Below are 25,966 nucleotides of genomic sequence, written 5' to 3' on the forward strand. Positions count from 1 at the left end.
TTTATATTGACATGGAGTATGTGTATATTGCTTTATATATTGATATCGTATTATCCGGTTAGCCCCAATTTAATTTGTTGTCTGTTTTTGTAATCCAACAAATTTTGGCATACTGCCGCGTTTGATGAGTTCATTAGTTTAAAACCAAAATATTCCCGGGAAATCTTTTTTGCATCGTCTTTTTTTTCTTTCTAAATTTTTGTTACTTAGCTGTGGTTCTCACAAGCGAGTTGACAAATGATGCTCTGTTCGTGCATTCTGTGTGTGTGAGTTAGCGGTTCCAATTCCCCCCACCAACACAAATATTATGCATTACTGACGAGAGGGGTCACTCTGTTCATTAAATTCTGCTATTGAATAAACATGTTTACGTTCTGAGGGCAATGTAAAGAGTGAACCCTCTTGTACCCTGTTTGAAAGCGAAAGATGACAAAAACAAACTTAGAAGATATGGTAATATATCAAAATAAATTTAATTTAACGTTCAATTAATTGATTTTACTATTGGACCAGGCCAAGGTTCCCGGGGAACTTAACAAAAAAGTTAAACGTAGGAACTCCATACCCCCTGCTGGAACCCATTTATCCCGGTAGTTCTTGGTAGAAAAACAGGTCAATTGGAAAGTTCCTGGAAAAGTTCCTGTGGCAAAAAAGGGCCTTGTGTACCATGAATTGATTAACGTGGACCACAACTTAAACAAGTTGAAAAACTTGTTTAAGTACAATTGACCATTTAGTGGTCAATTGTACGGAATATTTACTGAACTGTGCAATCTACTATTACAAGTTTCAATCAATCAAAAAAGTGTAAATAACACTTTTTTATAGTATCTTTTCCTGTATCTTTAACCTTCCATGAACAAGATACTATATTCTGATAAATGAAAGGAAGCAAGCAAGTAAGAGAATTCAGTACTATTTGAGATTAATCTCCTCTACAAGTTTGACAGAGTCACACTGTAATTCAGGATGTCTTCAAAACAAAAATGTCAGTGTCAGTGCAGGTTATTTTGGTTCAATCAACAGGCCCCTCAGAGACTTTCAGTGCTGTATAGGAACAATGAACAGGGCGGGTAGGAGGTTTTTCCCATACAATGCAGAGACGACATGACATGGGATCTGGGATATCTCTTTGTGCCTCTGCCGGTAAAAGCGAGTTGAGTATTCATTTGCACTATTAGCCCATTTGAAAGAAAGTCAAAAATAAAGTTTTGTCTGCTGGCGTTTTAAAGCTCTGTCGTGTTCGATCATTTTTACCTTTTCTCGTTGCAACAGCCAAACCTTAGCTTAACTTATTTGGTACACTTAGATGCTATTGAATTATGCAAGGACCAGTCTGGGTCAACACGAACTGTGAGGGGAAAACTCCACCAGCATTAAGTTGTTACAGTTTTGGAGCATGTGGTTTTTAATTCAGAGCCCCTTATTCTTACACAACCACACACAATCCTCTTCTCAGCAATGCTGAATGGCTGTAGTGACGTCGATTTTTCCATCACGTGGTGTTCAGTTCAGAGGTAAATGCTTCCAGCTTCCCTGACATAAACAGGGGGCTTATTGGTTTTTGGACACAGATATGTCAGTATGTATGTTTTTTTTTTTTTCCTCCCACACAGATCATACCTAAAATGTTATTGGGCTACTATATTTTTACTAGACAATTGAAAGAAAAAGTGGAAATATTCCCTAGATTCCCAACCAAACAGCCACGTGTACTATATTATAAAATCAACTTATTTCATTTGAAAATTTATGCTTGCTGGAAAAACTTAGTGCTGGATGTAGGAAACAAGAATCCATCCATCCATCCATCCATTTTCTACCGCTTGTCCCTTTCGGGGTCGCGAGGTTTCGCTGGAACCTCTCTCAGTTGCATTCCGGTGGGAGGCGGGGTACTCCCTAGACAAGTCGCCACCTCATCGCAGGGAACAAGAATCCTCATTTTAATAATGTCCTGAAAGCTGTGATGGGCCATAAACTACACCTAAGTGATGTCTATTTTATCTGTGCAGTTATATCACAGCTAAGCTGTCGGAACACTTTTCTTCTCTCCATTGCTTCGCTGTTTAAAGTTGACTTTTTTTTTGCTCTCCAGGAACCCTTTGAGGATGGGTTTCCCAATGGTGATGAGTTGACCCCAGCCGAGGAAGCTGCAACAAAAGAAGCCTTGGACTCTAAAGGAGTTGTCAAGTTTGGATGGATTAAAGGAGTGCTGGTTGGTAGCCTTCCATATCCTTTACAGCACTATTCCCCAACTACGTGAAAATGACTAGGTAGTACATTTTGTAAATTGGTCAAATATTAGCAAAAACAGGATTTTAACAGCTGACATTAGGGTTGTACGCTCTACTGGTATTAGTATAGTACTGCGATACTAATGAATAATATTCGGTACTATACCGCCTCTAAAAAGTACCGGTCCATTGGTGGATCTACACCTGGCATCCACTGTAATTATACTAAGTTCAGAAGCCTATCTAGTCGATATTACTATGATTACGTCAATATTTTTTAGCCTTACAAAATTTTTCTTTCGTTTTAAAAAAATTCATACTATGTTTATAAACACGGGAAATACGTCCCTGGACACATGAGGACTTTGAATATGACCAATGTATGATCCTGTAACGACTTGGTGTTGGATTGATACCCAAAACTACGGTAATGTAAAGTATCCAAACAAGAGAGGAATAAGTGATCATTACATTTTAACAGAAGTGTAAATAGATCATCAAAGTAAGCAGATATTACCAGTAAATGAACAAGTACACACACATAACTGAATGCAATGCATACTTGGTCAACAGCCATACAGGTCACACTGAGGGTGGCCGTATAAACAACTTTAACACCGTTACAAATATGCGCCACACTGAACCCACACCAAATAAGAATGACAAACACATTTCGGGAGAACATCCGCACCGTAACACAACAGAACAAATACCCAAAACGCCTTGCAGCACTAACTATTCTGGGACGCTATAATATACACCTCCGCTACCACCAAACACCCCCCCCCCACCTACACCCGAATTCAGATGTCTCAAGGTTGGCAAGTATGCATGATGGCGTGCCGTCGTTACGTTGTGACATTGATGGTTTTACGAGCAGAGTAGCATGTTCGGCCAAGCAGGCGCACTGAGTACGTACAAGCAGACAGAAAGAGAGAACGGACGCATTTTGGCTTCAAAACTAACGAGAAAGGTGAAGCTTTAACTCTGAAACGCCGCTCAGCAAGCGGTGCTTTAAAACATGGCTAGCTAAATAGCTAGCGGCTAACATCCATCTGCAGTCGGCAGTGTTTTGGATCACTAATCCTCAAATAAGTACGTTTCTTTCGAGTGTCATCCCTGTTGGACGAAGAATAGTTATACATGCCTCACTATACACCGTAGTAGGATGCAATATCTAACAGCCAACGATATGCTAGTGCTCCTTGTGTGGTCGTCTGTGTTTTTAAAATGTTGATTTCTACTTATTGTTTTAATTGGTTTTACCCTTTAAAATCGTTTTTAAAGTGGAACATTATCACCAGACCTATGTAAGCGTCAATATATATCTTGATGGTGCAGAAAAAAGACCATCTATTTTTTTAACCGATTTCCGAACTCTAAATGGGTGAATTTTTGGCGAATTAAACGCCTTTCTGTTTATCGCGCTGGAGGCGATGACGTCAGAATGTGACGTCGCCGAGGTAGCACACCCGCCATTTTAATTTTCAACACATTACAAACACCGGGTCTCAGCTCTGTTATTTTCCGTTTTTTGAACTATTTTTTGGAACCTTGGAGACATCATGCCTCGACGGTGTGTTGTCGGAGGGTGTAACAACACTAACAGGGAGGGATTCAAGTTGCACCACTGGCCCGAAGATGCGAAAGTGTCTGCCGCCAGACCCGCATTGAATGTGCTGGAGTGTCTCCACATTTTACCGGCGATGCTAAGACAGACATGGCACAGAGATGTATGGATAACCTGCAGATGCATTTGCAACGATAGTCAACGAAATCACAAAGGTGAGTTTTGTTGATGTTGACTGTCAGCTAATCGATGCTAACATGCTACGCTAATCGATGCTAACATGCTATTTACCGGCGGTGCTAAAGCAGACATGGCACAGAGATGTATGGATAACCTGTAGATGCATTTGCAACTATATTACGTTTCCTTCCACCCACATTTAATGCAAAAAAAACACTTACCAATCGACGGATTTAAGTTGCTCCAGTGTCAAAAGATGCGAAAGTCCTGATCGTTTGGTCCGCACATTTTACCGGCGATGCTAACGCAGCTATTCGGCCAGGCTATGGCTATGAATAGCGTCAATAGCTATTCGCTCAATAGCTTCAGTTTCTTCTTCAATACTTTCATACTCCAACCATCTGTTTCAATACATGCGTAGTCTGTTGAATCGCTTAAGTCGCTGAAATCCGAGTTTGAATCCGAGCTAATGTCACTATATCTTGTTGAGGTATTCCCATTGTTTGTTTACATTGGCAGCACTGTATGACGTCACAGGGAAATTGCCAGTGTCTTCGCAGAGAGCGAAAATAAGGCACTTTAAAGCTTTATTTAGGGATATTCCGAGACCGGTAACATTTTGAAAAAAACTTCAAAAAATACAACAAGCCGCTGGGAACTGATTTTTATTGTTTTTAACCCTTTTGAAATTGTGATAATGTTCCCCTTCAATCATATTTATTTTATTTTTATATTTATTTATTTTTTTATTTTGTTTTTATTCAGTCATTGGTGGAGCTAAGGATAATATTTGAATATTGTTGTGCATCACTTTGGAAACATTTCTGTTGTTTAAATGTGCTTTACAAATAAAGTGGATTGGATTGGATTGCTCCTGAATATAAAGAAATGCCATGGGTGGATCTACAACTCCATGGTCGCCTTGTTACAATTTCTGTACAGTCCACTCGGGTGTTTCTACTCTGATTGCCATTGTTTTAAAAATAGGCTTACTTGTACGGTTTGTAGTCAAGCATAATCTTCCTTTTCTTTGCAGGTCCGCTGCATGTTGAACATATGGGGTGTAATGCTCTTTATTCGAATGTCCTGGATTGTTGGTCAGGCTGGAATTGGTAAGCAAATATCAGATGAATGCTGATTACTGTACCTTTCACAACTTTCAAAACTGTTTAAGTTAACCCGTTCCCCAAAGTTTTGCATCCAGCACCTTTTATATGTGTTAGATTAAAAGTAAAATGGAGGTATATCGTGTGATATACCTCTAATACAAGTGGTCACAAAAGTATTCACCACCCTTGTGAAAGCGGAGATCTGCCACATAAGCCCAGGAAGTGTTCATTACCACAGTGTGCAGAAACATCCCAAACTTTATCACTTCCATAAATGCTAAGAAAACACAGGTTAGAGACAGTCTTCTGTCATTTGGCAACAATTTGAACGCCACATCTTTACTTTCAGGTAGTTCACTAGGAATGCAAATTGTGGCCTGGATGCCATTCTCTGAACGCAGCTCTTTTTTATGGACTCGTGGCACATTGTAGAATTAAAATAAAACCACTGCTAAAATAGAAAAAAATAGCAAAAAGGCATGGCGTAATAAAAGAAGGCTGAATTCTTAATACTAATAATTAATACAAATATATGGTTTAGCCTTTTGATTAGCCTATTCCATGGCACATTACACAATGACATCAAGCAACTACCATATTGAAAGAATATACAATGTTTGCTTTATTTATTTGAAGGCTCCACGCCATTGCTGTACGTTTGAGAATATATAATATTTGACTGTTACTCATAAACATATTTATACAGCACAGCATTGTTTGTTTTTTATGTACTGAAAAGCTGTATAACTCTGCTGTTCCTTTTTGAAATTATAATTACGTCTTGGCAGCTGATATATCAAATTTAAATTCTGTACAACAAGATGTTGAAGCAGAGTGATCTTAAATACTTGACACTGTGAAACACTTTTCAGTATTTGAAAAGTACATTGGTTCCGTTTTGGGTTTTTTTTATCGTGGAAATTCATAGGTATCTGTATTGACTATTGAAATTCTACACAACTCTGTAATCAATTGTACTTTAAAATCTCCAATGCATTGAGATCACACTAAGTGCACCGCAAAGTGGCGAAGGAACACTGTACCTTTGTATTTATATCAAAACATTTTTTATGTCGTTAATTAAATCAACGTTATGAATGCATAAATTAATTTATATATGATTGGGTGAACTATAAACCTTATTCTACCAGCTAGCAAACATGTGCCTATACAACACAACAAATATCAGTCATTTATCTTTTTATTATTTTCAGCCTACAGGCTTCGCAAATGACAGATATTTGTATCTATTTCTTAGTCTGTAGCAACAGTATTTTATTTTATTTAGCTTTTAAGTCTTTTTTTGAATTAGATGCAAATTCAATTCACAATTTCATATTCATGAACTCTTACATATGTTTATGCCACTAATATGTCACATTCATCAAACCACTAACACGTTCTGTGTCAACCTTTTAAAGTAAGGTTTTTTAATTTGAATATATCACTTTTCTATTATTTACAGTATAAGTGAAGTTAAACTCTTGATAGCATTGTTTTTTCCCCAGCCTTACAGTTAGCTTATGATCCAGCTTTGAATGATACAATAACCCACGTTCCACAGCAGAGTTTGTAGGCTTGATAGCATTAGCTGTGCCAGGTCTGTAAATAGCTTGACATTATTATACCAGCATGATACAACACCCCCATGTGTATTCTCTATGTATAATTAAGGGTTCTGAATAATTTAATATTAGACTACAGTAACCTTGGCCGTTTAATATTATGGCCGTCTATAATGATACATAACCAATATTGTTTGATTAGAATGTCTTAATTCGATTATAAGCATAAATGAATACAATGTTGATCATCAATATTTCCTGAACATTTTTAATCTTGAAGCTCTTTCGGCCACTACTAATTTAGCAGAATGGCAAGGAATGATTTAGTAGAAAAAGTTATCTACAGCCTATGACCATAGAGCTATTTTCAGGACATTGAGAGCCAGTTTTGATGAACACATTCTAAAGATAAATATCTTTGTTGTCTTCTCCAGCTTTGTCCTGCTTAATTGTTGCCATGGCTACTGTTGTGACAACGATCACTGGTCTCTCCACTTCTGCCATTGCAACCAACGGATTTGTTCGAGGAGGTATGTTTTTACATTAACGTGTATATTTTATGTGATCCATTATTTTCCGGCATCATTATTCATATTTTCTAATCCCATTGTAATGAGCATTTTTTTTATATAGTCAAGTAGACATATGTAATGGACACCCCCAACAATACACAACCCATCACTTGTCAAGCCAAATCCTTATTGCTTATATGGAATTTATAGGCCTACTGAAATGAGATTTTCTTATTTAAACGGAGGTTAGCAGGTCCATTCTATGTGTCATACTTGATCATTTTGTGATACTGGCATATTTTTGCTGAAAGGATTTAGTAGAGAACATTGACGATACAGTTTGCAACTTTTGGTCGCTAATAAAAAAGCCTTGCCTATACCGGAAGTAGCAGACAATGTGCGCGTGATGACTGGTGTGAGGGCTCCTCACATCCTCACATTGTTTACAATGTGAGCCACCAGCAAGAAGAGCAATTCGGACCGAGAAAACGACGATTTCCGCATTAATTTGAGCGAGGATAAAAGACCCGTGGATGAGGAAAGTTAGAGTGAAGCACTAAAAAAAAAAAATAAGAAAAAGCGACGGCTCCAGGCGGCGGCAGTGGGAGCGATTCAGATGTTATTAGACACATTTACTAGGATAATTCTGGAAAATCCTTTATCTGCTTATTGTGTTAATAGTGTTTTAGTGAGATTATAAAGTCATACCTGAAAGTCGGAGGGCTGCGGTGAACGCCAGTGTCTCTGAGAGAAGCCTTGGAGGAGCAAAGATCACAGCTGCCTTTTGGATAGCTGCTGCAGGAGGTTGCATAATAAATCCAGTCTACGGTAAGAGCCGACTTAATATCATAATTGGTTGACATGTTGTAGAGAAACATGTTTGCTTGACCGCTCTGTGTTTAAGCTTCACAACAAACAAAAAAACACCGGCTGTGTTTCGGTTGCGAAAGGCAGCTGCAATCCACCGCTTTCCACCAACAGCGCTGGAATCCACCGCTTTCCACCAACAGCATTCTTCTCTATAGTTTCCAATATTAATTGAACAAATTGCAAAAGATTCAGCAACACAGATGTCCAAAATACTGTGTAATTATGCGATGAAAAGAGACGACTTTTAGCCGTGAGTGGTGCTGGGCTGAAATGTCCGCTCCAACCAATAACGTCACAAGCACACGTTAACATAAGCGTCATCATTCCGCGACGTTTTCAACAGGATACCTCGCGGGAAATTTAAAATTGCAATTTAGTAAACTAAACCAGCTGTATTGGCATGTGTTCCAATGTTAAGATTTCATCATTGATATATAAACTATCAGACTGCATGGTCGGTAGTAGTGGGTTTCAGTAGGCTTTTAATTTGGTCCTAAAACTTTGACATTCAAAATGTGTCCATGTTCTTGTCTTTGCAGGCGGAGCATACTACTTGATCTCAAGAAGTTTGGGGCCAGAGTTTGGAGGCTCTATTGGTCTAATCTTTGCCTTTGCCAATGCAGTGGCAGTGGCTATGTATGTGGTGGGCTTTGCTGAAACTGTCGTAGAACTTCTTGCTGTAAGTTTCTTTACCGATGTGACCGTTGTGCAATTGGTATTGCGTTTTGTTTGTACTCTCACCTCACATTTAACACTGAGGAGAAACAAAAAAATGTTGTCCGATTAATCCCTCTTTTGCATTTTGATTTATTGTGTTTATTTTCAGTAAAACATTAATTAACTTAAGGAAAACAAAACGAAATATTGAAACAAATGCCATTTTATTTTCAGAATCAGTCAATCAAAGTTTACTTATATAGCCCTTAATCACAAATATTTTAAAGGGTTGTACAAGCCACAACAAAATCCTCTGCGTAGATCCCACAAAAGGGCAAGAAAAAAAACTCAACCCAATGGGAACAAGGAGAAACCTTATACGGGACCGCACTGCAATGGATGCTGAGTGGATACGGTTAATAATGTGAAAGTCCAGTCCAGAATGTCATACAGGAACATTTTTTCAATGTTTTACTTAAATGCACGTCATTTATTTGTTCAAAATGTATTAACAGTTTTATCTAAAGTCCGAGGTGTATTTTGAAGTGAAATTTGCTAGCGAACACAACAGTCAAAGTTTGTCATCTCATTTTTCATTTCAGTCAGTAAAATCAAAAGTACAAATGATGACAGCTTTACCACTTTAGTCATATTTTCTGCGCTAAACAAACTTCTTTATGTTCTTCTGCCACAAGCGGTGGGAAAGTGTATTACAACTCAGTACCACTGCGGATCGTATGGATCACAGCTGAGAAATAGATTTTTTGGCTCCTGGCCCATGGTTAAGAGACACTGCTCTATACAACAGGAGCACTAGTGTTGTTGGGCATTTGATTGAAAAATATTTGTCTTGCAAGTTTTGAACTGAATTTGCGGATATGGTGTCGGTCCTGGGACGAATTTGCTCTGAAAAGCCCTGAAGTAAAGGTACACATGCTGTCAAAATATATTGTGAGATTAATTTGCGTTTATACATGATTAATGCAATAATGTTTTGTGATTAATCACATGAGTTAATGTGTTCACTTTGTCAGCGCTCAATTTTATATGACCAAATAACCAGTTATTTGTGTTTGCATTAAGCCAATGAGTGTCCTAATTGTTTCACATGTATGTAAAATTATTTGCGTTCTGTCTTTCAGGGTTTCGATGCCCTCATGACCGATGAACTCAATGATATTCGAATTATTGGCACCATCACAGTAATCCTTCTCCTGGGCATATCTGTTGCAGGAATGGAGTGGGAAGCAAAGGTATGGTGGATCTTATCTAACCTAATCTAAAGTACATTTATTGAATCAACAGGGTTAATTGTATAGAACAAAGGCGACCACTATGAGGCTGCCGAAGCCTAATGATTTTCAGTAACTGTTTTATATGGAACTGTAAGTAAGCACATATATGTAAAATAAGACATTAAATAAAGCCAAATAAAGGTATCAAAATATATTTTAAAATCCTGGTTTGTGTGAAAAAGGTTGATCTCTTGAAAGGTACAGTGGGGCAAAAAAGTATTTAGTCAGCCACCAATTGTGCAAGTTCTCCCACTTAAAATGATGACAGAGGTCTGTAATTTTCATCATAGGTACACTTCAACTGTGAGAGACAGAATGTGAAAAAAAAATCCAGGAATTCACATTGTAGGAATTTTAAAGAATGTATTCGTAAATTATGGTGGAAAATAATTTGGTCACTTCAAACACGGAAGATCTCTGGCTTTTACAGACCTGTAACTTCTTCTTAAAGAAGCTCTTCTGTCCTCCACTTGTTACCTGTATTAATGGAACCTGTTTGAACTCGTTATCTGTATAAAAGACACCTGTCCACAGCCTCAAACAGTCACACTCCAAACTCCACTATGGCCAAAACCAAAGAGCTGTCAAAGGACACCAGGAAAATAATTGTAGACCTGCACCAGACTGGGAAGAGTGAATCTACAATAGGCAAGCAGCTTGGTGTGAAAAAATTAATCTTGGGAGCAATTATCAGACAATAAAAGCCATACAAGACCACTAATAATCTCCCTCGATCTGGGGCTCCACGCAAGATCTCATCCCGTGGGGTCAAAATGATCATGGGAACGGTGAGCAAAAATCCCAGAACCACACGGGGGGACCTGGTGAATGACCTGCAGAGAGCTTGGGACCAAAGTAACAAAGGTTACCATCAGTAACACACTACGCCGACAGGGAATCAAATCCTGCAGTGCCAGATGTGTCCCCCTGCTTAAGCCAGTGCATGCCCAGGACCGTCTGAAGTTTGCCAGAGAGCACATGGATGATACAGCAGGGGATTGGGAGAATGTCATGTGGTCAGATGAAACTAAAATAGAACTTTTTGGTATAATCTAAACTCGTCGTGTTTGGAGGAAGAAGAATACTGAGTTGCATCCCAAGAACACCACACCTACTGTGAAGCATGGGGGTGGAAACATCATGCTTTGGGGTTGGTTTTCTGCTAAGGAGATAGGACGATTGATCCGTGTTAAGGAAAGAATGAATATGGCCATGTATCGAGAGATTTTGAGCCAAAACCTCCTTCCATCAGTGAGAGCTTTGAATGGTTGACCAAATACTTATTTTCCACCATAATTTACAAATAAATTCCTACAATGTGAATTCCTGGATTTTTTTTTTCACATTCTGTCTCTCACAATTGAAGTGTACCTATGATGAAACTTACAGACCTCTGTCATCATTTTAAGTGGGAAAACTTGCGCAATCGGTGGCTGACTAAATACTTTTTTGCCCCACTGTACCTTTCAAGAGATCAACCCTTTTCAAACAAACCGGGATTTTAAAAATTGTATTTATTTCATTTAAAGTTATTTGATTAATAGAGGAAGAGAAAATTATTTTCATATTTTTGTTTAGCTCGTATTTTCTGGCTGCGGATGGAATCATGGTCCTCTGCCACAAAAGGCAAACATATGAGCTTTTAGTATTGACAAAAAATAGTCTTCTTTTTTTCTCAGAGGTGACACTTGGGATGTTTATGTCACAAAGTTTCATGTCAACAATATTGCCACCTTCAAGTGGAGCAACAGGCTTTCCTTGTTTTTATTTTTTTATTTTATTTTACATGCTCTTGATTCATATTGCTTTAACTGTTCTCTCCACCTGCATTTAACTGGGTTTAACTATCTGATTGTTCATTTGCTGCGTGGTGTCAATCATTGCAGTGCGGCGCATTTGTCACATTAGTAAGAAACTGGAGTGCCACAGCAAGTCAGTGAGCTGGTGGACGGTATAAAAGGAAACAGGTGTCAGCTTGAACGGCTGTTTTCTGCTTACTGCGAGTGTCTGATTTTTCTCTGTTCAATATAGCTTAACATTATTTTTAGACAGTAAAAAGTACAGGGGACCAAAACTGCCTTTTTGAAAATTTGGACACGGGGAAAGGTGTGGGGTAGTGTGGGGAGGCAGTTATCTGCACAAACATATTATAGAGAAATGAGCATGGTTGCATTGTTTGCAGAGCACGGGACTGTGCATCTGGACATGGACATGTAAATGTACCAGATGGTAGCCACAGGCTAATATCCATCTTTAGTCCCCCCAGATTGATGATATGTTCCTGTACAACCGAGTCCATTAAAATAGTACATAAAATTCAAACACCAGAATCAGAAACCATGAACAGTACATTCGAGCAAGACTTATTTCATGTAACAAAAGGACACAGAGACCTATATAACAAATTGCTGCATGTCATTCACCTCTAATGGAGCAGAAATAAAGTGACCAATGCTGTTGAAATGCGTAAGGTACATGGAAAAGTACTGTAGTGCTCAAGTGCATGTGTGTTTATTTATATATTGCATATGATACTGAGTGTGCCTAAATATCTAAATGCTCATAGTTACAGTGCTGATATTTTTGCACATATTTAGCATTAATAGATGTTTATGCATAAAATATTGCAGCATGTATAGGTGCATCTATGCACTGTATGTATTATATTAAACATAATGCCCAGAAAGATTGATATAATCAGACATGGTCACAATTCAGCTTTAACAAGCTGGTTAAGTTTTTTTTAAAGGTCCTTGTTATGTCAAATATTTCAAATGTACAGATGGTAGTGTGCTGTTTACATAAGGGGGTCACCAGGCCCCTTGTTCTAAAAATAGCACACTCACCAGTGAGTTGTCTAAAATGTTATTTTATCATGTTGCTATACCTTTGAGTCACCCTTGCATGATGTATAGTAAAAAATGACAATATTAGGAATAAAACTTTTTTTTTTTTTAACATATTTTTGACTTTTGATGAAGTTTCGTTCGAAGATCAGTATTGTTGGCCCCTCAGCAGCATTTCCAGAATGCCTTTCACCTCGGGAACCATGCTGACTTAGACCTCCACGGTTTGATTGACTCACATTTGGAAGACAAAAGCAAGTTATAAAATGCTATGTTCAATACTTACACTGAAGCTCATAGTTGTCAACTTTATTAAAAACAGCACACAGTAATCTCTTATGTCCCTTTTTTAATATTTAGATAACAGTATACTTCTCTAATAAAGTAATAATCAATTAGCCTTATCAGCGAGCCTGAAAAGGACAAGCAGCAGAAAATGGACGGACAAATGGAGTTATTGCATACTCAGATGCCAAGGATGTAAACCTACAGTATTTCATGCTGAAGAAGAGTCATGTCATGGCCAACAGTTCCTGAAGGCAGCAGCCCTTGCTATGCTGGCCAAACTAAAACTAATCTTGATCAATTATTATTACCTTTGCTGCAACTTTGAAAGGACAAACTGGAAATATGTGATGTACCATATTGTAACTATGCATGTTGGAAATAAATCAACCATGACCATAGTTTAAAAAAAAAATGTTGGTGGCTTGTTCAAATAGAACATGGTGATTTCTTACTAAATATTGTACAAGGGATCATCTGAAAAATAAAACAATTGCAAATATTAATAAAGATAGTGTTGATATTTATGGTTTCCTACATTGTTAAATATTTTTTGATGGTTATTTTGAGAAATGAATATTGTTTGTGCACTGTCAGGGGATTTACTTAATTAAGGTGTTTGCGGCCGGAATTGAAAGGAAAATGTTTGAAAAATAATTCTACAATGTATTCCCATGGGTTTTTTTTGTAAACACATTTTTTTTAAAGGTGATTGAATTATATTATATTGTATTTATTTGGGCAGCACGATGGTGAAGGGGTTAGTATGTCTGCCTCACAATACGAAGGTCGTGGGTTCAATCCCGGGCTCGGGATTTTTCTGTATGGAGTTTGCATGTTCTCCCCGTGACTGCGTGGGTTCCCTCTGGGTACTCCGGCTTCCTCCCACTTCCAAAGACATGCACCTGGGGATAGGTTGATTGGCAGCACTAAATTGGCCCTAGTGTGTGAATGTGAATGTTGTCTATCTGTGTTGGCCCTGAGATGAAGTGGTGAATTGTCCAGGGTGTACACCGCCTTCCGCCCAATTGTAGCTGAGATAGGCTCCAGCGCCCTCCGCAACCCCGAAGGGAATAAGCGGTAGGAAATGGATGGATGGATGTATTTAATTGTAGAATAATAACAAATTGTAAAATGTCTCCTTTCAGGCACAGATCTTCTTGCTCTTTGTACTCATCACTGCAATTATCAACTACTTCATTGGAACCTTCATCACTGTTAAGGAGAAGAAACCTGTGGGCTTCTTTGGCTATGATGGTATGACATCACTCTTACAGTATATTTTAAAGCTATAGACAGACAGGGATTTTGCGTTTTTTTTTATTGTGATTTCTGTGGCCTGAAATGCCTTAATTGGCAGCAGGTTTTTCACAAAGTTGCGTCAACAATTGCGACCTTATGAGGGTTTTTTATTTAAAACAACCAACTTATGATTTTGCTATCCATGTTTCAAGTGTTCCTTGTAACCTTATCCTCAAAAAGCTTGGTATTTGAACAAAATTATAAAACAAGTACTGTATTAATGTAATATTTGTTTTATACTGGATAGACTTAAAAAAAGACACTAAATGGCAGTAAAAGCCCATACTCAGTGTTAATTGTTGGGATTACTGTACTGTTTTAATTAATTATGACTAGTAATAGGAGTAATTATTTTGATTGCAGAAAAATATGGCGCCAACCGCTTCCTTTTTTGTGTCTGCAACTTGTGGAGAGAGCTGTCTGCGCTGTTGTCCACAAACTGCAACCATTTTCCATATTTATTTTACGCCTAGTGCAGTGGTTCTTAACCTTGTTGGAGGTACCGAACCCCACCAGTTTCATATACGCTTTCACCGAACCCTTTTTTAGTAAAAAATAAAATGTTTTTTCAAATTCACAACAAAGTTATATGTTTTTGGTAACACTTCAGTATGGGGAACATATTCTAAGTAACAAATACTTAAACTAGAGTTATTTGGACACTAGGGGAACATATTCTAAGTAAAATACTTAATTTAGAGTTATTTGGACACTAGGGGAACATATTCTAAGTAACAAAGACTTAATTTAGAGTTATTTGGAAACTAGGGGAACATATTCTAAATAACAAAGACTTAATTTAGAGTTATTTGGACACTTTGGGAACGTATTCTAAGTAACAAAGACTTAATTCAGAGTTATTTGGTTAGGGTCAGGGTTTGAGGGTTAGGGTTATAATAGGGCCATGCTAAATGAGGCATTAATAAGTACTTAACAATGACTAGTTAAGAGCCAATATTTTATTAATTTGCATGTTAATAAGCAACTAATTAATGGTGAATATGTTCCCCATAGTAAAGTGTGACAATTATTTTTTTACTGGTGCACAAAATGAACCGTGCATGAACATCACCTTGTTCGGACAACAAAATCAACAGTGCATAAACTTACAACAAATTACACACCTGCAAATCATTCAGCTGTTGCCGTATCCGTAATACGTCGATAGGGAGAAGTTTGTTTTCATACGATGAGTCGGGTGTGTTTTGACTTCCGCCCAACCCCTGAGGCCGACTCACCACACCCCTAGGGTTCGATCGAACCCAGGTTAAGAACCACTGGCCTAGTGTTTATCGTAAACATTGATTTATATCCAAACACATTTACCTCCACACATTTAGAGCATTCAATTGTGTTGTCGAGTGTGATTTGTAGCACAAATATTTGTTGTTAAATGAGAGACTATGCAAGATTATCAACACATTCCAAGATATCTAACATATAAATGCTGCCTCTTTGCCAGCTCAGCATTGCAAATTAAAATATGTTCATAATTGTCTTACCCTATATGAATAAAAGTTAAATAAATACAAAAATAAATTACACTATAAAATACAAATTTGAAACTCAATGAAGACCGGATGCCAGTGTGTTGATAAATGTTTATGTACTACATTACCCAGAATGCTTAGCGCTCTCGACAGTAACAGTAAGTAGGTCTGAGTTTAGCAGGAGAATGACAATTGTATCGTTTGATCAGTGAAGATTTGATGTATTGTTACATGTTGTTGATCCTGATAAGTTTTGATCAGACAATCAAAAGGCGCATTTGAGTGTTGCTAAGAGACTAATTGGATTGCTGAAAATGACGCTGACTAGCCAAAATATGCGGGGAAGTTGTAGAAATTGGACGAAATTGCAAGACCCCTTATAATACGTTGGTTGAATTTGCCTGCATTGGTTTGATTGCGACATTGGGAATTCCTGGAATGACTAGATTATATTATTATTATTTTTCATTTTATTTATTTACAAAGAGTCAGGTCATTTTGATGTGGGTTCTCGTGTTCCAAGCGGACTCTAATATGTCCATTTGCAATTAGATTGAATTTCCAATGTGCAAAATAAAGCCAACACCTTTTAGTTGACCGTTTTTGTTAAGTCAGTTTTTGCCCCATTTATTTTTCATGATTAAAAATGTTAAAAAGGTTCAATGTGTCATTATGTTTTATGTTCTTGTTTTTTTTTGACCTTGTTGTTTGTATTCTTTCAGGTTCTATCATGTGGGAAAACATGGGTCCTGACTTCAGGGGGGAGACATTCTTTTCTGTCTTTGCAATCTTCTTCCCTGCCGCTACTGGTATTCTGGCTGGGGCCAACATTTCTGGAGACCTTGCTGTAAGTCAACTGTCAGACAACAGACAGCAATTACTTTTTTTATGTTAAACTCATGATGTATTTATTATTATTATAGTATTATTCCCGCCATTACAAAGGAATTTAGTATGGAAAAAGTACATTTTGAAAATTTGCCTATGTGGTCAAAGCATTTGCAACGAAGCGTTGTCAATGCAATGTGAGCTGGCTGGCTAGCACGGCTAAAGTATGTCCATATTCAGTGCAAAACTGCTACGATAAGTTTTTAATCCTCACCTCCATGGCGGCATATAAACTACATTTCTTACAAGAACCCCTGCAGGATGAGGAAAAGCTAAGCATGCAACACCCCAACTCGAGCCAGATAGAGCAGGAGGCAAAAAGCCATGCGAACTGATAAACTAGCTTTAATTTCATTTATTGAAACAACAGTAGAAAAAGGGCTTAGCTTCAAGAGAAGTGTTCCTGGAACCGTGTTACTGTACAACAAAGATTAATCAGCTATTAACATGGAATTATCAAGATCATTATTAAAGCATCTGGAGAAATAATACTACAAATAATACTGTTTACATGTCAGCAGCCAAACGATTTATGAAATAAATGTACACATACAGAAAGAATGACACTCTGGGAAGAGCTATTTTAACTTTAAAAAAAAAAATGCTTCTCTTATAATTAATATCTCAAATAATATTTTTGTTACATATCTTTATTGCAAATGATTGCAATTTATCTGGCAATATGGATTTAAGGCTATAACGCCGATCCCCATGACTAGTCCTTGTTGTTGGTGGATAAGGGTTTAAATTTTGTATTTAATTGTTGAATAATATTTTCCTTAAAGTTAGAATGTATGTATGTATCCATTAACCCATTGGTTGATGGATCATCCATCCATCCATCCATCTTCTTCCGCTTATCCGAGGTCGTGTCGCGGGGGCAACAGCCTAAGCATGGAAACATGGAAGCATTAATGGATCAGTTGTTCTTATATCTACAGGTACTGGTTATTGCTTTCTATTTGAGTAATATCTGTTGATCAAGCCTTTTCTAACATTCCACTCTACAAAATAATACATCAAAAAGTATGTAGGATTTATCCTGATATCGTATCGTACAATACCCAAAGTTGCAATTTTGGAAGTAAAAAAGATTAATCCGGACACTTCTAATGTTATAGTAGTAATTACGGTAGTAGCAATAAACATATCTCTGCATTACTATATTTGTAAATGTAATATACCGTATTTCCTTGAATAGCCGCTGGGGCGCTAATTAATTTAAAACCTCTTTTCACTCCTGCGCTTATTCAAGGCATGCGGTAAAAGTAAGCAGGCGCTAATAATTTTAAAACCTCTTTTCACCCCTGCGCTTACCAATGGCATGCAGTAAAAAATTGAATGTGATTTAAAAAAAGAAAAAGAAAAATTATGCCGCTGCCCGGTGGTTGGGGACCACTGCTCTAAAACATGTCATCGCGCACACCTTTACACCATGCTATCTGCGTGCCGGCTGGACGCATGCATATCGCTGCTTCTCATATGAGATTACAATGCATACTTGGTCAACGGCCATACCTCTTACACTGATGGTTGTGATATAAACAACTTTAACACTCTTACTAATATGCGCCACACTCTGTGAACCCACACCAAACACATTTCTCGAGAACATTGGCTCTGTAACACATTATAAACGCAACATAAGATCTACCCAGCATTTCAATGCATCCATAACTCTTGGCTATATTAGATAGATAGTACTTTATTTATTCCGTCAGGAGGGTTCCTTCAGGAAAATTACAATTTTCAGCACAATCCCATTCAAGATCAGACAAACATTATAGGGAGACAGAACAGGATCGCTGACGGGTCTGCCGGCTTCCAGCGCCCCTTACAAAAAAGATGACATACAGGTAAACAAGGGGGGGCAGGGGGGGGGGGGGGGGGGGGGGGGTAGAGAGAAAAAAATAGAAGATTAAAATAAAATTAAAAAATTGGTCTTCCCTCTTCCATGTGTGTAAGAGGGAAACATCAAACATCAAAGAACACAGAGGACATTAAAGACATTAAAGCAGCAGATACAAGCAGACACTTCTACATACAGCTATGAATAAAAAGTAAAAGAAACATATCCACTGTGGTGGCCTCTGCGGTGTTCCACGCCATCGTCTGCTGGGGTGGAGGGAGGATGGCCAGAGACAGGAGCAGACCCAACAAAGAAACCAAGACAGCCGACTCCACTCTCGGCCAGTGTCCAGTCCGCATGGATGAGCGAGGATACGTCCAAGGTGACTGAGGTGTCCGACACCTGCTCACCCAGTCAAGACACCGCGAAGCCTCTCCGTCCCAGCGCTCAGTGCTAGCTCCACAGTCCTGTCCCCTCATCCGCACCTCCTCCAGTACATCCAAACAGACTCTGGTGTAGCAGAGACCCTGCAGCTGGTCCCCATGGCCAAAAGGCTCCCGGGAGGAAGATCCAGAAGTCCACAAAAAAAGCACCACAGAGGTCACGAAAGTGCCACCCCTTGTCACACAGTCCCAAAGGGTCCCGGACCAAAATGCGAAAAAAATATAATACCACATGAAAACAAGAGGGAAACACAAAAGGATGACACAAGAGCACAGAGCTCCTGCCTACAGCAGCCACTACAGCAGCGCCATCTTGGGAAAAAAAAAAAAAAAAAAAAAAAGGATTTTTATACATGCATTTTTATACATTATACATGCGCCCCCAACCCCGCCCACCTCAAACGACGCACGGAGGGGGGGGGGGGGGGGGGGCTTGGTGCTAGCGGGGTGTATAATATAGCCAAGAGTCATGGATGCATTGGGATTCTGGGTAATTATTATGTTGTGTTTATAATGTGTTACACAGCCAATGTTCTCCAGAAATGTGTTTGGTGTGGGTTTGCAGAGTGTGGCGCATTTTAGTAAGAGTGTTAAAGTTGTTTTATATCACAAACATCAGTGTGATCTGTATGGCTGTGGAACAAGATCCCTGGTTTACACATTATACTGGATCAAGTTAGATTACATACTGTACAGTACATGTGGTTTCATATTTCCTGACGTTTGTTGCAGGACCCACAGCTTGCCATTCCCAAAGGAACACTCCTCGCCATATTGATCACAGGGATAGTTTATCTGGGAGTTGCTGTCTCTACAGGTGCAGTGTTGTCTTTAGAACCCTAATAGAGTACTCAATCTTTTCAAAATCATGACAGTACTTAAAAGTTATTGCATGTAATTACTCCAGGTTCCTGTATTGTGAGAGATGCCAGTGGAAATCTGAATGACACCGTCAGTTCTCAGTTCATGGCGAACTGCACTGATGCGTCTTGCAATTTTGGCTTTGACTTCTCTGCTTGTAAGAATGACAAAGACGGCTGTCGCTATGGGCTCCAAAATGATTTCCAGGTATTTTCAGTATTTAATTTTTTAATCTCTGTTTAAGTTTGTACAACGCTCATGATAACATTTTTGCAAAAAACATTGATCAATATTCTTCTCTTTAGGTTATGAGCATGGTTTCTGGTTTTGGGCCCATCATCACTGCTGGAATCTTCTCTGCCACTCTTTCCTCAGCTTTGGCATCTTTGGTCAGCGCACCTAAAGTGTTTCAGGTACGTCACCTAAAACATATTAATGTTTCCCTAAACAAGAAATTAGGGTTGTACGGTATACCGGTATTAGTGTAGTACCGCGATACTAATGAATCATATTTGTTACTAAACCGCCTCTAAAAGTACTGGTCCCCCACCCGTCGTGTCATGCAGAACGCCCTCAGGAAGCGGTGCTTTAAGACGTCTCAATGGAGACCAATCAAGTATGACTATTTCAAGTATCAACCCTGTAGGTCGCAGGCAGCACATTGGTGCCATATTAATGGACCAGTAAAATCATGTTTATAGTTGACAAAGTCAACACAAGATTTCATCATTTCTGATCATTAACCAGTGAGGCAATCATCTTAACTTTAATTACATTGAATATATGTGAATGAAGGGCATACTTAATCAACAGCCATACATGTCATACTAAGGGTGGTCGTATGAACAACGGCAACACTGTCATAAACATGTGCCCTATAGTGAAACCATACTAAACAACAATGACAAACACATTTTGGGAGAATATTTGCTCTGCAACACAACATAAACACTACAAAACAAATTCCCAGAATTACTTGCAGCACCAACTCTTCTGGGACTTGACAACATAAACAAACGCCATTGTTGGATCTACACCTAACATTCGCTGTAATGATACCAAGTACAATAGCGTATATCATCAATACCACTATGATTACATCAGTATTTTTTAGCATCACAAAATCTTCTTTCGTTTTTTAAAAATGTATATTATGTTTATAAATTCAGGAGATACTCTCCTGGACACATGAGGACTTTGAATATGACCAATGTATGATCCTGTAACTACTTGGTATCGGATTGGTACCTAAATTTGTGGTATAATCCAAAACTAATGTAAAGTATCTAACAACAGAACAATAAATGATTACTTCATTTTAACAGAAGTGTAGATAGAACAAGTTGAAACAGAAAATATTCAGACATTAACAATAAATGAACAAGTAGATTAATCATTCATTTTCTACCACTTGTCCTTAATATTGTTGACAAAAAAACAGAATGATAAATGACACAATATGTTACTGCATATGTCAGCAACTAAATTAGGAGTCTTTGTTTAGTTACTACTAAAAGACAAGTTGTCTTGTATGTTCACTATTTTATTTTAGGACAAACTTGCAATAAGAAACATATTTTTAATGTACCGTTAGATTTTTTTGTTTAAATAAAGCCAATAATTACATTTTTTGTGGTCTCCTTTTAAACAAGTTGAAAAACTTATTTGGGTGTTACCATTTAGTGGTCGATTGTACGGAATATGTACTGTACTGTGCAATCTACTAATAAAAGTCTCAATCAATCAATCAATCAATTCACTTTGGCCGGACAATTGCTGATAGCTAAAATTTATTAACAGTCTCAGGTAGACCTTGGAAGTGCTGCGCCGAATGTCCAATGCTACGTCCAGCTGTTGTCGTTCGACATCGGCTCACACAAAATGCTCACCAATGTGGAGATGTGTTATTGGTGAGATAGAGTAGCGCCAATATTAGCTGTCTATTGTTGTTAGCAGTGTAACCCAAATGCTTGTTGAATATAGGTAACAAAAAAAAATTTAATTTGCAAAGTTTGTTTATTCCAGCAATTAGATTTGCAAGGTAATACTAATGTATGAAATCGTCTCTTAACATTCAACTCAAGATATTTTTAAGCCTTCTTTTGATATGATATCCATTAAAATGGCTTACATCTTATTAAAACCTCCAATTTAAAATCTCAGGCAATTTTGGGTTTTCAAAAACTGTAAACCATGATCATCAAAATTAAACCAAATAATGGCTTCACCTTGCATGGAATTAGTTGATATCACACATTAGTTTCAAATTTGAAGTTGAATTACTGAAATGAATTAACTTTTGCATGATATTCTATATTTTTTTAGTTTCTCCTGTATTTCCACACGATCCCCACAACATAATTAATAGTCCTATACTGCGCTGAGTCTGTAATATAAAAAATACACACAAAAAAAATAATTTAAAACTTAATTTAAGTCAAACTCGTGTGGAATATGCTAAAAAAAAAATGTTTAAATCCTCAATGTGGTGAAGTCTCGCAATATGAAGTGCAATGTTACGAGGGACGACTCTATAACCATCCCACTCAAAATGCATACTCTTTCTTCTGTCTTCCCTGCACTCATCCAATCACCTCTCAGGAAAGCTGGAAAATAGAATTTTAAAGCAAGATTGTAGACGAAAAATATTATATAAATGCACATTATGTTTAAAAAATGTTTGTTAATACATCCATCCATCCATCCATTTTCTTCCGCTTATCCGAGGTCGGGTCGCGGGGGAAGCAGCCTAAGCAGGGAAGCCCAGACTTCCCTCTCCCCAGCCACTTCGTCCAGCTCTTCCCGGGGGATCCCGAGGCGTTCCCAGGCCAGCCGGGAGACATAGTCTTCCCAACGTGACCTGGGTCTTCCCCGTAGCCTCCTACCGGTCGGACGTGCCCTAAACACCTCCCTAGGGAAGCGTTCGGGTGGCATCCTGACCAGATGCCCGTACCACCTCATCTGACTCCTCTCCATGTGGAGGAGCAGCGGCTTTACTTTGATCTCCTCCCGGATGACAGAGCTTCTCACCCTATCTCTAAGGGAGAGAAACTCATTTCGGCCGGTTGTACCAGGTATCTCGTCCTTTCGGTCATAAACGAAAGCTCATGACCATAGGTAAGGATGGGAACGTAGATCGACCGGTAAATTGAGAGCTTTGCCTTCCGGCTCAGCTCCTTCTTCACCAGAACGGATCGATACAGCGTCCGCATTACTGAAGACGCCGCACCGATCCACCTGTCAATCTCACCATCCACTCTTCCCTCACTCGTGAACAAGACTTCAAGGTCCTTAGAGGTACTGTCAATACAGCTGGAAGTTAAAAAAAAAAAGTCAGTTCACACGGCATAGCTCGGTTGGTAGAGTGGCCGTACCAGCAACTTGTGGGTTGCAGGTTCGATTCCCGCTTCTGCTATACTAGTCATTGCCGTTGTGTCCTTGGGCTTGACACTTTACCCATCTGCACCCAGTGCCACCAACACTGGTTTAAATGTAACTTAGATATTGGGTTTCACTATGTGAAGCGCTTTGAGTCACTAGAGAAAAGCGCTATATAAATATATTTCACACACTTCACATAACAATTCACACGGTGTTATGCGCATTTTGTCCCAGCCAGAAAAAACAACAAAATAGGACTGACGCATAAGACAATGTGAGCCGAACCAAAACGAAAACCGCATACACCAATTGTGACAAGATCTGAACTGGGAATTTTGTAAATGGTTCCACCCCTACTCCTAATAGAATATATCAACAATGTGATTCTGTTTTTTCCCTGCATCTTCTTCTTAGGCTTTATGCAAAGACAACATCTACCCCAGCCTGTCGTTGTTTGCCAAAGGTTATGGCAAAAACAATGAGCCTTTAAGAGGCTACATCCTGACCTTTGTGATCGCTCTTGCCTTCATCCTCATTGGTAGGTGGCCCAAACTGCTCATTGATATACTGTACTGACAACTGCAAAATAATTGTTTTCTTATTGTTACACGACTGCCATATTTAAATCTAAATATTTTGTTTTTGCAGCGCAACTAAACATCATCGCCCCCATTATCTCTAACTTTTTTTTGGCCTCCTATGCCTTGATCAACTTTTCCGTGTTCCATGCTTCATTGGCTAACTCACCAGGTAAGTTCTGGACTGATAAATCCTAATGTGGTCATGAACGCCCCAAGAATGATAGAAGTTTGGAAAATGACTCCTGCTATACGTCGACATACTTTGGGAATTCTGTAAAGTCTTTTAGAGATTGAAATTGAATTGAAATTGTGGAAATTGGCTGGATAGCAACATCATGAAATCCTGGAGCGACTGTTTATTAGTTTTTCGAGAGTACATTGACCCTTTAAGGCCGTTATGGCACATCTGTTAAGGAGATTGCTTCACCAATCTGAGCAGAATTTTGAGCATTTTTGGCAATGTTAAAATTTTTTGGCTGGATCAAAGCCACAACAGTCCATTGTGGTTCTGCTTGGATCAGTGCGTTTAATGAGAGCTATTTCATTGTGTTCCTTGCATTGCTCTACAAAAAAGGCAATATTTTTTAATCATTTCTATAAAACTACCGATTAAAATATTGTGGAATGTATTTACAATGTTAGATGGGATGAAGTCTTATTACTGATCTTTAAAATATGTACTGATTGAACTGCAATTTTTTTATATTTTACTTATTAAATTATGTGCTCTCTTCTCCTATAATCTCAGCGCTCTAGCTGTGCTCCAGGTACAGATTCTCTCACGAAGCAGATTTTGTTTTTGTCGTACATGGACACAAATGGTACATGACTCAACTTGAGGCAAACTATTTTCAAAATACTGACATAAAAAAATTACAATTAAAAAAAAAATATATAAATAAAAATGTACGCCTCTTTGTAGCCAATCAGACAGAGGGAAAAACGCTGCTAATTATTGATTTACGCCTCAGTCAATGTACCCTTTATGTCTTGTGGTTTTAGACTTTGTCATTGTATAACAAGGCAGAGCAACTATGTCCCATCACTAAAAACCAATCAGCCTAGTTTAGTTTCCTTCATAACCAGTCAATAAAGTTCCTTTGCAGCTGTTATAACTGTGATTTATCGTGTAACAAACTGATAACTCATTATTTAACCCTCTATTCATCTTCTTGTAACATTTGACCTTGTCAGAGTTCATTTAAAAAAGTGCTTCTCATGTTGTTGGCCCATTTTTAGTCGAAAATAATTGTATTTATTTGACAAACCTACTCAACCTAAACATCTAATACTTTCTTCCTTCATTTTAACAGAATTGTACATTTTGCAGGGGCGTATATGTAGATATACCAGCAACCCTTTTACATGAGCTCTTTTTTTTGTGCAGCAGTTTGGTCTGATCAAGCACAGAAAGGAAGGACAAAGAGCACAGAACAATGTTTGAAAATGTTTTGGTTTAAAGTCGTCCCTCGTTCATGGATGTTTGTTGGTTCTCAACCAGACAGTGATGAATTTTCCTGACATTAATCAGCTAGTGTCAGTTAAAGTATAAAAAACCTGTTTCTAAATAATTTAACACAAACGTTAATAGTTTAAAACAGTTTAAGAGCACTGTGGACATGCGATAACACCCTCATGTCACCTCTACTCTCAATATACCCAATATAGTTGGCATAATAATATAAAATAAGACATCTATTGTACTGTGATACATATATGACATAAATAAGCTTGTAGTAGTGCTGGGTCAAACAATACTGAAGCGTCAGTGCCTTACAAAACACTAAGGGGTAATACTGTCCTTTGATTTATCAATGTGTGTCACTTTAAGAAAAACAACTGATAAAACTGCTGTGCCATTTGAATGAAAGGCCTGCTCAAACTGAAAGAAGTCATAAGAGTGGTGTGTTGCATTTCATATTAGTTTTCATCACCATCATTGATCTAAATGGAACTAACTAAAAGTGTGGCATATATATCTTATAGATATCTAAAGGATCTTATAGAGCCAGATAAGGTAAATTATGTTCTTTTCCTGTTTGCTTTTT

At 38.2% G+C, this 25,966-nt stretch overlaps 1 protein-coding gene across 1 annotated transcript in view; it reads left to right on the plus strand.

Moving 5' to 3' along the window:
* The window catches only part of slc12a2 (solute carrier family 12 member 2), a 118,479-nt gene that overhangs the window by 41,038 nt on the left and 51,475 nt on the right, over positions 1-25,966 (plus strand). The window contains exons 2-13 of the mRNA XM_061876884.1: positions 2,096-2,215; positions 5,021-5,096; positions 7,093-7,188; positions 8,580-8,719; positions 9,840-9,950; positions 14,272-14,380; positions 16,638-16,762; positions 19,828-19,912; positions 20,003-20,163; positions 20,262-20,369; positions 23,752-23,875; positions 23,986-24,087. Of these exons, the coding sequence (XP_061732868.1) occupies positions 2,096-2,215; positions 5,021-5,096; positions 7,093-7,188; positions 8,580-8,719; positions 9,840-9,950; positions 14,272-14,380; positions 16,638-16,762; positions 19,828-19,912; positions 20,003-20,163; positions 20,262-20,369; positions 23,752-23,875; positions 23,986-24,087 (1,357 nt within the window). The remainder of the gene's footprint in view (positions 1-2,095; positions 2,216-5,020; positions 5,097-7,092; positions 7,189-8,579; positions 8,720-9,839; positions 9,951-14,271; positions 14,381-16,637; positions 16,763-19,827; positions 19,913-20,002; positions 20,164-20,261; positions 20,370-23,751; positions 23,876-23,985; positions 24,088-25,966) is intronic.

This window comes from Nerophis ophidion, linkage group LG17 (genome assembly GCF_033978795.1).
Source record: "Nerophis ophidion isolate RoL-2023_Sa linkage group LG17, RoL_Noph_v1.0, whole genome shotgun sequence".
NCBI lineage: Eukaryota > Metazoa > Chordata > Actinopteri > Syngnathiformes > Syngnathidae > Nerophis > Nerophis ophidion.